A 14,860-nucleotide genomic window follows, 5' to 3' on the forward strand; every position below is an offset into this window, starting at 1 on the left:
TGTCTGTGTAGCGTTTTACAAAAGATTATGTTTCCGAAAGTCTTATAAAAAATGTTAGTCACTATATCTGCCTATGCTTGGGAAAATACCGCGGAAGATCGTCCTGTTTACGTGTACTACATCCCCAATACTTCGTCAAAATATGGTGAAACATTATATTTATCTTTTTAAAATACTGATCTTTTTAAAATACTGCTTCCAGTCATAAAGAAAGCATTAGTAAATTCTGTGGGCATTCCAGCATTCCACTACTATCTAAGACGTACGCCTATTAGGATCTTTACTCTAAGAGTGTTGGTGGCGTGGTGGTTGCAGATATGGCGCGTGACTCACCGCCCACGTCGAGCCCCGTGCTTCAGCGCCGAGGCGCCACCAGCGCCAGCATCGCTGCCGCCGGGGTCGGCCTGCCCGGCATGCCACTCGATAAGGAGCACGCCTTCCACCAGCAGATACAGCAGGTCAGTGTCGCCACTCACCACGATACCTATGAAACGCATACAGCAAGTCAGTGTTGCCACTCTATACGATACCTATGCAGCAGATACAGCAGGTCAGTGTTGCCACTCACCATGCCACTAAGCATACCTACCAGAAGCAGATACAGCAGGTCAGTGTTGCCACTCACCACAATACCTATGCAGTGGATACAACAGGTCAGTGTTGCCACTCTACATGATGCTGAAGCACGCCTTCCAACAGCAAATACAGCATGTGAGTGTTTCCAGTCACCATGACACTAAGCACACCTTCCACCAGCAGATACAGCAGGTCAGTGTTGCCACTCACCACGATACCTAAGCCTTGGATACAACAGGTCAGTGTTGCCGATCTACATGATACCAAAGCAGTGGATACAACAGGTCAGTGGTGCCACTCTACACGAAACCGAAGCGCAGCACGCCTTGCAACAGCAGATACAGCAGGTCAGTGTTGCCACTCGCCACTATACCTATGCAGCGAATACAACAGGTCAGTGTTACCAATCTACACATTACTGAATCACGCCTTCCACCAGCAGGTCAGTGTTGCCACTCACCATGATACCTAAGCAGCAGATACAACAGGTCACAGTTGCCAGTCACCATAACACTAAGCATGCCTTCAACCATCAGATACAACAGGTCAGTGTTGCCACTCACCATGATACCTACGCAATGGATACAACAGGTCAGTGTTGCCACTCTACACGATACCGAAGCATGCATCCTACCAGAAGACACAGCATATCAGTGTTGCTGCTCTCCATGTCACTATGCACGCCTTCCACCAGTAGATACAGCAGGTCAGGATTGCCACTCACCACAATATCTAAGCAGTGGATACGAAAGGTCAGTGGTGTCACTCTACACGATACCGAAGAACAGCACGCCTACCACCAGCAGATACAGCAGGTCAGTGTTGCCACTCATCACGATACCTATGCAGTGGATACAACTGGTCAGTGTTGCCATTCTACACGATACCAAAGCAAGCCTTCCACCAGCAGATACAGCAGGTCAGTGTTGCCACTCACCATGATACCTAAGCAGTGGATAAAACAGGTCAGTGGTGCCGCTCTACACGATACCGAATCACGCCTCGCAATAGCAGATACAGCAGGTCACAGTTGTCAGTCACCATGACACTAAGCATACCTTCAACCAGCAGATACAACAGGTCAGTGTTGCCACTGACTGTGATACCTACGCAGCGGATATAATAGGTCAGTGTTGTCACTCTACACGACATCGAAGCAGTGGATACAACAGGTCAGTGGTGCCACTCTGCACGATACTGAAGAACAGCACGCCCTGCAACAGCAGATACAGACGGTCAGTGTTGCCAGTCGCCATGACACCTAAGCAGCAGATACAACGGTTCAATGGTGCTACTCTACATGATACTGAAGCACAGAACGCCTTCCACTAGCAGACACGGCATGTCAGTGTTGCTACTCTCCGTGTCACTATGCACGCCTCTCACCAGCACATACAGCAGGTAAGGATTTCCACTCACCACGAAACCTAAGCAGTGGATACAACAGGTTAGTGGTGCCACTCTACATGATACCGAAGCACATCTCGCCTTGCAACAGCAGATACAGCAGGTCAGTGTTGCCGCTTACCATGACACTAAGCACGTCTTCCACCAGCAGATACAGTAGTGTTGCCACTCACTACTACACTAAGCCTACCTTCCACTAGCAGTTACAGCATGCCAGTGTAGCCACTCGCCACAACACTAAGCATGCCTTCCGCCGTGAGATACAGCAGGTCAATGTTGCCACTCTTCACGATACCGAGGCACGCCTTCCAACAACAGATGCAGCAGCTCAGTATTGCCACTCATCAATATACCTAAGCATGCCTTCTATCAGCAGATACAGCAGATCAGACTCACCATTTACGATCATACCTAAGCCATCATTCCACCAACAGATACAGATGTACCCTCTGTCCGCTTATTGACATACCGAAGTATGCATTCAAAAAAAAAATAAAAAATAAAAAAAAATTAAAAAAAATGGTTCAAGTGGCTCTGAGCACTATGGGACTTAACATCTGAGGTCATCAGTCCCCTAGAACTTAGAACTACTAAAACCTAACTAACCTAAGCACATCACACACATCCTTGCCCGAGGCAGGATTCGAACCTGCGACCGTTGCGGTCGCGCGGTTCCAGACTGAAGAAGTATGCATTCCATCAGCACATAATGCAAGTCAGTCTCAACAATCCCACTGTACTAAAGGATGCCTTTCACTATCAGATAGATCAGCTCAGTATTCAACACTGTACCTAAGCACGCATTCTGCCAGCAGATAACAGCAGGGTATACGCCACAGTTATCACTGTGCCTAAGTGTTCCTTCCACTGGTAGATACAAGAGATTTGTATCACTACTCAGAACTGTTCCTAGCCCTGCCTTCTACCAGCAGATGCAGGCATTTTTCACCACTCATCAATATAACTGAGTGCACCTTCTACTAGCTGGTACGAATGGCAGTCTTGCTATTCATCATTATTGCTAAGTACACCTTCCGCAATCAGATAAAATGGCTCTGAGCACTATGGGACTTAACTACTGTGGTCATCAGTCCCCTAGAACTTAGAACTACTTAAACCTAACTAACCTAAGGACATCACACACATCCATGCCCGAGGCAGGATTCGAACCTGCGACCGTAGCAGTCGCGCGCAATTAGATATATCTTCAGCATTCGTAATATAACTAAGCACACCTTCCACCAGCAGATGCAGGGCAGTCTCTTACTCGTCAGTGTACCTTAACAAACGTTTTTTGAAAACATTATTGGAGGCTTAAGCGATCCATTTATAATCTTGGAAAATACGTATTCCAGTCTAGATCGCAAGGCATATGTATTCAAAGGTGACTACTTTCGTTCATTACACGATATTCACACCTAGCGATGTTGATTGTCAATGGTTGTGTATGGAGAAGGTACCGCTGAGTGACGGTAGTAAACTGAGCGGTTCCTGCTCCCTACACAGCCATTGTCCATCAACATGTCTAGCTCTGAAGATGATCGTGTAATGATCAAAATCGGCCACCTTTGAATAAATGTGTCTTGCGATCTAGGGTGGTGTAATTATTTTGAAAAACATAAGTAACCCTTCCACCAGCAGAGAAATCATGTCACATACATCAGTTCAATCATAATATGTACTAGCAATAAAACACTCCTATTGCATAAGAAAAAAGGTAAATGTGCTTCTTTTTAAAAGACACTCACTAAATTGGGGTGCCAACTGCCTCATATTACCTTCTCAGCACCTTCAAAAATTTCCCAAAAATTTTTGCCTGTGAACATATTGGAGTTCCTTGTAATATGCGACTCACCTCTGACTCCCATAAGCTCCCCTAACTAGAAATCACTCACACACACCAGTCCATCGCTGTAAGTCGCTCATAGCTGACCACTCTCACTTGCCCATTCTCAGTTACTCATTCAGCCCAACTCATTGTCATTCTCTCTTTGTGCCTCCATGTCACTGTCTCCAATCTGACAGCTGCTGTCATCTTCATTCTTTCCCACTACTCCTGTCTCCTTTGGCTATCACTGTCTCCCTCTCTCTCATACACTGTCCTTACCACTGCTGCTGTCTCTTCTCATTGTCATTATCTCTCTCTTCCTCGTTGTCATTGTCACGGGCTGTTTCTCATTGTCACTGGCTCTGACCCATTTCCACTTTCTTCTTTCCTTTATTCCTGTCCTCTCTTTTCTTAGGATCATTGTCACTATCAACTATGCTCCACTGCCTCTGTGTCCCTTTCTTTCTCTCACACTGCTATTGTCTCCTTTGTCCTTTGTGTACCACAATCACAGTCTACTATTTTCAGTATTTATTACTTTTTTGTCTCTTTCCCTCTACCACTGTCTACTTCTCTGTCAGCCTAAGAAAGCGTGATATATCCACATGCCAAAAGTTTTGGGAAAATTTTTAAAGGTGCTGAGGAAGGTGGAATGTGGCAGCTAGCATCCCACTTTTCAGTCAGTCTTTTAAACAGGAGAATATTTGCCTTTCTTGTGGTCTGATAGGAGCATTTTTGTGCTGGTTCACTTCTCTTCCCTGCCACAGCAGGACATGTCACTCACATTAAAGGAACTTTATGACTCAGTAAAATTTTGATAGTTTGCTTATCGAAAATTGAAATAACGCAAAATAAAATTTTACACCTCAGACTGGAATTTACATGCACAGAAATCTTGCGTGTTCTTCGGTACTAGAAAATGGAGTTCACAGCAACTTTTTAGTGATAACTGAGACACTTTACATCTTATTTCTACGTGCTACGTCACTTTATAAACTACGTTTTCGCCTCACGTGATTTTGCGTGCTTATTATACGTGTACAAGAAGGGTAACTTTGAACCTCTGTAGCTGAGAAGTGAATAAAGACATGAAGATAATTTTCTTAGTTGTTTGACATCAAGATCTTAGGAACATATCGTAAAAATTTCAGCCATTTTCTGTGTGTAGCTGCTTTGGAATCAGGGACTTGGTTTTGATATGAAAAAATGGTGGGAAAACACTTTTTTGGGTTTTGAAGAAACTGCCCATGAGCTACTGGTGCCTCAACAAGTTGCTTAAGGCCCACCATGGACCACATGACATGCAAAGTAGAACCAAACGATTTGCTCCATATGCATAAGTAACAACAAGTGTGCAATATTGACACTTTGACCTTGCACTGTACGATACTGACATTGTGACAATCCATCTGTTGGATGTACAAGTGGCCATGGCCCAAGTGCTATCCAAAACACTTGACCCTACCTTTCTATCTCCAATACAACCCAAGATGTGAGCCCCAGAAATATACCGTTTGTATGTGCAGCGGTTTGGAATACATGAAGTTTCGCATACTGTCACATGTGTGCTGAGACTGTACTGAAGTGTGCTTTGCACCAGCAGATAAATCAGGCCAGTCTCACTACTAATCATGATACCTAAGAAAAGCTCCCACTAGCTGATACATCAGTCAGTCTTACCACTCATCATGATATCTAAGCGCGCCGTCCACCAGCAGATACAGCAGGTCAGTACTATTACTCATCCAATATTTAAGCACACCTTCCAGCTGCAGGTTGGCCTTGGCACTTCTAATAATGCCTAAGCACACCTTCCACCAGGAGATGGAGCAGGTCAGTCTTACCACTCATCACGATACCTCCCCTTCCACCAGCAGGTACAGATCAGTGTCACTACCCATCGATATATTTAAGTAACCCTATCATCAGCAGATAAATCAGGTCATTCTGACCACTCATATCATACCAAAGCACTCCTTTCACCAGGTGATATACCTGGTCAGTCTCACCACTCATGTCTATACCTACAGGGTGACACAGAAAAGCGGGAACGTTTTCCACAATCCAATAAAACTAGAAGTAATGAGGGAAAGAAATTGCATTCATAGTAATTGAAACGTTACAACTTTGCCATTTACGAAACATTGGTGGCATTTATCATTTTTTAAAAAAATTACGTCCTTTAGATGGCGTCGTCCTGTACGAATACATTCGTGAAATCTGCTGTTGAGATTCCTCATTGACCACTGCAACATCTGTGAATTGCATCCCGAATTCTCCGTTTTAACTCATACAGGGTTCTTGGTCGACTCGTGTAGACTTTGCTCATAAAGTAGCCCCACAAGAAAAAATCACAAATAGATAAATCTGGCGATCTAGGGGGCCAGGGAATGTTACCGAATCGTGAGATCATGCGGTTGCTAAACAATTTTCGCACACATGCCATTCACTGCCGTGCACTGTGTGATGTCGCCCCGTCCTGTTGAAACCAGGATTCTTGAACATTTGGAAAGTTCTTCAATGCAGATGTAACTAATGTTCGCAACATCGCCACGTAACGATCGCCATTGACAGTTATTATGTTTCCCTGTTAATTTGCGAAAAAAATACGGTCCGATAATTCCATGTGAGGAAACACCACATCATACTGTCAGTTTACTATTGTGTAAACGGCGCTCATGAATGTCATTAGGATTTTTGTTTTCCCAGTAACGGTAGTTCTGTTTATTCACATAACCTGTGAGATGAAAATATGCCTCATCTGACAACCACAACTTTTTTGGAAATTCATCGTCATTGTTTATTTTTGTTATCATTTGTTGACAGAATCCTAATCGTAACAGGTAATCGTTGTCCTTCAACTGTTGCACCATCTGTAGTTTGTACGGATGAAATTTTAAATCAAGATGAAGAATTCTGCGAACACTCTCCCGGAACATTCCACTGCTGCTTGCTTACGAATTGAATACCGTGGGCTCCGTAAGACAGACTCGTGTACATCATCAATGTTCACAGGAGAACGCACACTTCTTGGTCGTCTTGGTTTCTTCTTGAGGGCAGATCCAGTCTCTTCTAATTTATTAATGCAACATTTTATCGCATGTTTCGACGAAACGGCATCATGACGCCCTAAATTACAAAAAAACGCGAAATTCCGTCTGTGCCGCTACCAAACTATCATTGTTTTTATAAATGATTTTTATGGCTATGGCGGGCTGTTTACGTGCTGTCACGAACCCGCAGTGCTGACACCTGCCCATGGCTGCCACTACTCATTTCAAACATTCCCGTTATTCTGTGCCACCCTCAACATCTTCTACCAGCAGATACTGTAGATTGGTCTCAATACTCATCACCATACCTAAGCACCCTTACACCAGCAGCTACAGCAAATAGGTTTCACCACTCACCAGTTTACTTAAGTATACCTTCCATCAGCAGATAAGTCAGGTCAGTCTCACCACTCGTCATTATACTCACAAGGGAACCTCCCCATCGCACCCCCCTCAGATTTAGTTATAAGTTGGCACAGTGGATAGGCCTTGATAAACTGAACACAGATCAATTGAGAAAACAGGAAGAAGTTGTGTGGAACTGTGAAAAAATAAGCAAAATATACAAACTGAGTAGTCCATGGGCCACATATGCAACATCTAGGACACTAGAAACGCAGGAGCGCCGTGGTCTCGGGGTAACGTGAGCAGCTGCAGAACGAGAGGTCCTTGGTTCAAGTCTTCCCTCGAGTGAAAAGTTTACTTTCTTTATCTTTGCATAGTTATTATCTGTCCGTTCATTGACATCTCTGTTCACTGTAATAAGTTTAGTGTCTGTGTTTTGCGACCGCATCGCAAAACCGTGCGATTAGTAGACGAAAGACGTGCCTCTCCAATGGGAACCGAAAACATTTGATCGCAAGGTCATAGGTCGACCGATTCCTCCACAGGAAAACACATCTGATATATTCTATACGACACTGGTGACGGCATGTGCGTCACATGACAGGAATATGTTGTCGACCCACCTAACTTGTACACTTGGCGAATGGGTAAAAAGATTCTTCTACCTTGCCCGATTTAGGTTTTCTTGTGGATGTGATAATCACTCTCAAAAAAGTGATGAAAACATAAGAGTTTGTCACATAAACTGAAAATAAAAAAATTAAACTTTTCACTCGATGGAAGATCTGAACCAAGGATCTCTCGTTCCTCATCTGCTCACGTTACTACGAGACTACGGCTCTCCTGCCTTACCAATGTCCTTGATGTTGAATGTCTTCCCATGAACTACTCAGTTTGTATATTTTGCTTATTTTTTCACAGTTCCAAATAACTTCTTTCTGTTTTCTCAATTGGTCTGTGTTCAGTTTTTCAAGGCCTATCCACTGTGCCAACTTATAACTAAATCTGAGGGGGGTGCGATGGGGAGGTTCCCTTGTCAGCAGCCTTCCACTTGGAAATACAGCAGTCCAGTCTCTCAACTAATGCTTACAGCTAAGCACACCTTCCGTAAGCAGATACAGTTGTCAGTCTTACCACTCTTTACCATTCCTGAGCAGGCGAGTCTCATCACACACCACTGTACTTAGCACCCCTTCCACCAGCAGATACACCAGGGCAGTATTACCACTCGTCACTATACGTAAGCATGTCTCCCATCAGCAGATAATGTGAGCCAGTTCACTACTCAGTTTTCAGCCAAAGAGAATCCTTGCTATGGCTTAGGCGCTTAATAGGTAGACAAAATCCACTGTTCCATATCGTCGAGTGATAGAGAAGCTAGAAACATTTGGCTGTCTTTACGATACCCAGTTGTGACGATACGGTTTTGATTATAGTGTCTCCTTCGTTATATTGAACCGCGAATGTTATAGAGCAACTAAAGTAGTAATAACCTTGTTCACTGACGTCATTGTCTACAGGCATGTGTAAGAGTTGGATTATGTCTGATAGTATTCAGAGAGACTTTGAAAAAGTTTCCCACTAGTGTCATCAAAGACAATTCTTTTTTGTATGTGAAAAAATGCAAGTTAATAGCCATAACGGAGAAAAAGAACCAATTAGCACTCAACTGCAAGGTAGTGGTAAAGTTCTGGAGCATGTAACATCGTATGTAGAGACAACATTTCGTAATTTATTAAGAGGTATTTTCCGAGATCTTGTATAAGGCTGCTGTGGTATCCAGTGGGACGTTGCAGAGTATTGATGTCACTATCATTTCTTTTGCTTGTTACTGCAATTACTTTTGTGTTTGTGAAGATATCTGCTCAACATTAAGAAAGCCTGCAATATACAATCACCAAAACTTTAAACACAGAATACGTGTACACTTCTATCTCCCTGTGCTCAGTCTGCTCTGTCATCGTATAGTACTGTACATAAAAAATGCAGAACTGTTCGCGTACAGGTATTGTTGAAAATGTCAGCCACCACGATGACTGCAGAGTGTACGGCGACTGCTGAAGTAGAACGGACACTGCCGGCAGAACAAACCCGAGCAGTGCAGAGTGCTAAGAGCAAAGTGGATATTGCTGATGCCTGCAACAGTAACCACGTGTAAATGGAATGCATACTGTCGACTGTGTAGTAAAGACACAGAGACAAATGGGGGTAAGAAACGGAATAAAATACACTTCGAGGATCCATCGGTGTCATCGGATACCTTATACCGAAATACTCCCTGAATCATCTTGGAAATTTTATCGGTGGAATTCCGGTTCGCTGTCTTGTAGAGGTACCTAATGGGACGATCACGAAAAATTAATATTAGTCAATGTGCACGGAAGACTTGGATTTGCTGTAAGGGTTCTGGAAAACTGGAATGCATTTGCAAATGCAGTTGCGAGCAGATCTAGAGCACTGAACCAGCTTGTCGAGTCCTAATAAGCACAACAGCCACTAAACGAAAATTTAATGGTCCCAGTATTAAAATCGTAGCAGCTACGTAACACCTGCGGGATAAATACTATTAACTTGTGTTTGAAGAAGATTGTGCGACAGTTGGGCACGCACCGGGGGCATAGAGATAGACGTTTTTCTCTTGCGCATTACGCCAAAGGGCTGACACTGCTACGAAACACCCTTCACGGTGCACAGTGTCTTGCAGGCTACACCTGTAGTTGTAGACCTAGGAGAAATTCGCCACGGGTGATTACAGTTTATTTCAGTGGGTCACGGTAATGGTAGCACCAGTGCCGTTTGACGTCTCTAAATACCGTATCAACGTTTTCCACTAGTTCCTCTCGCTATGCTTTCTCTTGTCCCGACTTGAAAGCGTTGACATGCACCAACGAACCTTTAACTCACACATCGCCTCGATTCAATATACCTCGCAGACTGGCTTTTTCATCTCGTCGCAATCGACGAGTGAGCCGTTTTATTCCTGCTCGGCTCACATTTATAGCTCACAATTAAATTCAGATCGTGTGTATTGCTGCGTGAGCAGAAATGCAGTCTCGTCGCACCCACGTAAACTGAAGTGCGCAGGATTTGAAACTGTCGAGATGTATTGTCGGTGGTTTTTCGCGATGCATTTAGCGTGGTATTGTGCAGAATTTTTATTCTGCACCCAAATGTCGCAATTTAATCGTTCGATTTAATTGTTCGAATTGGATGAAGTTGGAAACGGTGAAACTTGCATAAGTTTCCCCTGCGCGGAAGACGCTGCAGCAAGTCGTTCTTTCTCTGGGCACTGCACATTTTGCTTTCCGTCGGCCTGCGACCGCTGGCACGTGGTATCCCTCTGAAGGGTCCGACCACCGACTTTTGGCAGTTCCCCCTAAGAGCCCGCGTTAATTGTGACCTAAATATACTCCCCGCCGGTGGGAGGTGCGTACTTACTTTTTCAAGACGTTCGGACAGTGGAGTAGCGGTGGTGAGTAGTCGCCGTTCACACGACATTCATAGCCGCGAAAGCTGAGTGGCGTCATCTGGCGCGCGTCGAGTGTCACGCCGAGCCAGGATAATACGAGGTGGACGGAAACGCGATATTGACAGTTGGCTTCGTCTGTCCCGAGGCAGTCGTTATTTCCTCATTCTCTAGACGTACGACTCTCCGGAACAGTGGTCATAATTTTTCAAACAGAGCTTTTCTATTGTATTTCTAACACCTGGATTCCGAAATATATCATTTCCTCACAACAGTAACACACACGTCATGTCATAGTAGCATACGTTGTGGATCCGGCGTGTCTCTGTAGATTTCGGAGCTGTCAGAGAACGAAGGACTGCTTATTTCCGATGTCTGAACTGCATGCATTATATCTACTGTCGAGAGCAAATGCCTGAGTAAAAGATGTACCCTTTTCTAATTCGGCAACAATTTTATGTTTGTAAGTGCCTGCTGCGGGTCAACAGTCATGTGGAAGTTTTCACAGGGAAAATCGTAATTCTATTTCCTGCACCCCAAAGGAATTTACTTCTGGTGTGCGTCTGTGCGTCTCTTCTCCCTTCTTTGCTAACTTTACCTTCGGCAACCGGACGTTGCGAGGCGGCTTGTTAACAAGGAGTACACATCGCGTAGTAATTATTTCTGTCAGAGTCGCTATACACAGTGTCTCTCTCTAAATAAATTCAGTGCAGTAATTAACATTTGAGTGGTGGGGTATGATGCTGAAGTAAGAAAAAATTATATTAAATTCGTCTACACTTTTTATTCGTTGCAAATAGTGCATTCTCAACAGTTTTCTAAATGTCACTTACACGGTAAATAGTGACTCCAATACTGCCGTATTTACCGTTACGAAATGGTAACGATACTGGGAGCAACCAGGTTGTTGTGTAAATCTAGCAGAAGTCCCTAACATGCGACACTCGGGTATTTTGAGTCGCCGTTTCCCCAGCTACGTGGCCCCTCAGCCGCCAATTCGCGGGCAGCAATACTAGGAGGGCTGCAACGAACAGATAGAGGCTGTAACTCTTCAGGCTTTCCCGGCGATCTAATGACATCTTGGGTTGTCGGGTGTTCTGCCGGATATCAGCGTCGTACTTGCACGATATTTCGGTCACGTAGCTCGTGACTTTCATCAGGTGCGACCTGAGACTGCTCCTCGAGTGGACCTGGTCCAGTATTTATGCCTGTGGCCTTCCCCCTCCACCAACGGCTGCAGGCGCTTCCTCTGTGGTCCGCGCCCATTCCCTGCGACCTGCTGGAGCGTTGCTGCTCCGTTTTCCGTCCGCTGCGGTTCTAGGTGTTCCCTCTGCGGTCCGCGCCCACCAAACCCGCTCCTGGGGGTTTCATGTACGGTCTGGGGTACCAAGCGTTCCCCCTGCGGTCCGCGCCCGTTCACCACGACCTGTTGGAGCGTTGCCGCTCCGTTTTTCGTCCGCTGCGGCTCTGGATGTTCCCTCTGCGGTCCGCGCCCACCAGTCCCACTTCTGGGTGTTCCATCTTCGGTCTGGTGCGCCTGGCAGTCCGTCAGGGGCTCGTTTTCCATCTCCATGTCTCTGGTTCTTCTGTTTGTGTAGTGTTGCAGCTGGCCCCGCTGCCCCTTTAACAATTCCAGAGCCGGATCCCAGGCTCTGCTTAGCTGGTACCCTGTGTCACGCTTCATAAGATCGTCAGCCATTTTAATTTCTATCGATTCTCTTAACACTGTCCCAAAATCTGGGTGTTTGTGCTAGAATCTTGGTATCCTCATACTTCATGGCATGATCTAATTCTAGACAGTGTTCAGCAATGGCTGACTTAGTCACCTGTCTTAATCTAGTGTGCCTCTGATGTTCTTTGCATCTGATCTCCACAGTTCTTGTCGTCTGGCCAATGTAGGACATGCCACATTGACAAGGTATATTGTAAATCCCTGGTTTTCGTAACCCCAGGTCGTCTTTGACACTCCCCAGCAGTCCCCCGATCTTGTTGGATGGACAGAAAACACACTTGATATTGTGTTTACGGAGGATCCTACTGATTCTGGCAGAAATAGAGCCAGCATAGGGCAGATAAGTCACCTTCTTTGCTTCATCTTGGTCTTTTTCAGGAACCTGTGGTATAGTGGCTGGTTGGAGTGCCCTCTCAATTTGTCTGTCCGTGTATCCATTCTTGGAGAAAACTGTTTTGAGACATTCTATCTCTATAGGTAGATTCTCTTGGTCTGACAGGACACGTGCTCTGTGGACCAAAGTCTTCAGAACCCCATTCTTCTGTGCAGGGTGGTGACAGCTGCTGGCCTGCAGATATAAATCAGTGTGTGTTGGTTTTCGGTACACACTGTGGCCAATTGATCCATCTGCTTTCCTCTGGACTAGTACATCCAGAAATGGCAGCTGGTCATTCTTCTCCAGTTCCATGGTGAACTTGATATTAGGGTGGCATGAGTTAAGATGTTCAAAAACTCATTGAGCCTGTCCATCCCATGTGGCCAGATCACGAAGGTGTCATCGACAAACCTAAAGAAGCATGTGGGTTTAAATGTGGCTGTCTCCAATGCCCTCTCCTCAAAACACTCCTTATACATGTTGGCAACCACAGGGGACAGTGGACTGCCCATAGCTACACCTTCAGTTTGCTCTTAATATTGGTTTCCGTACAGGAAATACGTGGATGTCAGTGTATGACTGAACAGGTCCAACAGAGCACCGTCAAATTTCTCTGCAATCAGTTCTAGTGAGTCCTTCAGTGGGACCCTGGTGAACAGCGACACCACATCAAAACTAACCATGATGTCCGAATCTGTGATGTGCAGTTGCTTGAGGCGTTGCAGGAAATCTTCTGAGTTGCGGATGTGGTGAATACATTTCCCCACATATGGAGACAGGAGACCTTTCAAGTACTTGGCTGTTGTGTACGTAGGTGCCCCAATATTACTGACAATAGGACGTAGGGGCACGCCCTCCTTGTGTATTTTAGGCAGACCATACAGTCTAGGTGGCACTGGCGCTTTTTCCCGTAGTTGTCTGATGATCCTATCGGGCATCCCTGTTTCCTTCAAGAGAGCACTAGTCTTCTTGGCCACCTTGCCCGTGTGGTCACACTCCAGAATTCTGTATGCAGGGTCCTCCAGAAGTTGGCGTACTTTCTCATCATAATCCACTCGCTGCAAGATGACAGTGGAGTTCCCTTTGTCTGCTGTCAGTACCACAATGCTGTTGTCTTCCCGTAGTTTCTTGAGTGCAAGCCTCTCCTCGGTTGTGATGTTCGATTTCGGCGGCCTGGCCTTGGTGAGGGCCCTGCAGGTCTCTCAGCGGACTTCCTCTGCCACATTAGGTGGAAGTGTGGCTGCAACTTGCTCTACTGCACTGACGAAACCTGAAGTTGGTACGTTTCTAGGGGTCTTAGCAAAGTTGAGACCCTTGCTGAGTACCTTTAAGGTTGTATCATCAAACTGTATGCCACTCAGATTCGTCACAGTGCGTGTCTCTTCCATCTGCTGTGCTTTCTTACTCATGCGGTCAAACTTTGCAGATTGGCAAGATGAGGCATTCCGTCTAGCACACTCAGCTAAAGACCAGGAGGCACGGTCTACCCAATCCCAATCTTCTCTTGTTAAGGAGGCTGCCATGTACAGATGAATGTGTAACAGCTCCCTGGCCACAACATCTAACCTGTGGCGCATATCTCGAATCCTCTCTCTCACCAGTGCCATGCTGGCTCTGCGTTTTATCTTGTTCGCCGCTCTGGAGTTGATGTGATGTTTAATTCTGGCAAATACTGGTACCACTTCTCCATCTCGACACCTCAGCAAAAAACTGAGAGAACTCAGAATCTTCCCTTTCTTCTGCCGTAGCTTGTCCAGCTTCGTGATATTCTGATACATCTCCTCCCCGTAGAGACTTTTGATGTAACTCTTCAGGCTTTCCCGGCGATCTAATGACATCTTGGGTTGTCGGGTGTTCTGCCGGATATCAGCGTCGTACTTGCACGATATTTCGGTCACGTAGCTCGTGACCTTCATCAGGTGCGACCTGAGACTGCTCCTCGAGTGGACCTGGTCCAGTATTTATGCCTATGGCCTTCCCCCTCCACCAACGGCTGCAGGCGCTTCCCTAGCGGCGGAAGAGCTTTGTATCGACTATAAATCCGTGTAAGACTGCCGTTCTGTGACTCCCTAGGTAG

General features: G+C 45.6%; 1 protein-coding gene across 2 annotated transcripts in view; it reads left to right on the plus strand.

Annotated features, from left to right (window-relative positions):
* Positions 1-320: 320 nt before the first annotated feature.
* LOC124787737 (histone deacetylase 5) overlaps positions 321-14,860 on the plus strand; it is a 112,744-nt gene continuing 98,204 nt past the window's right edge. For both annotated transcript variants that reach the window (XM_047254591.1, XM_047254592.1), the window contains exon 1: positions 321-458. In XM_047254591.1, the coding sequence (XP_047110547.1) occupies positions 414-458 (45 nt within the window). In that variant the 5' untranslated portion in view covers positions 321-413. The remainder of the gene's footprint in view (positions 459-14,860) is intronic.

The sequence above is a fragment of the Schistocerca piceifrons genome, chromosome 3 (genome assembly GCF_021461385.2).
Source record: "Schistocerca piceifrons isolate TAMUIC-IGC-003096 chromosome 3, iqSchPice1.1, whole genome shotgun sequence".
Classification (NCBI taxonomy): Eukaryota; Metazoa; Arthropoda; class Insecta; order Orthoptera; family Acrididae; genus Schistocerca; species Schistocerca piceifrons.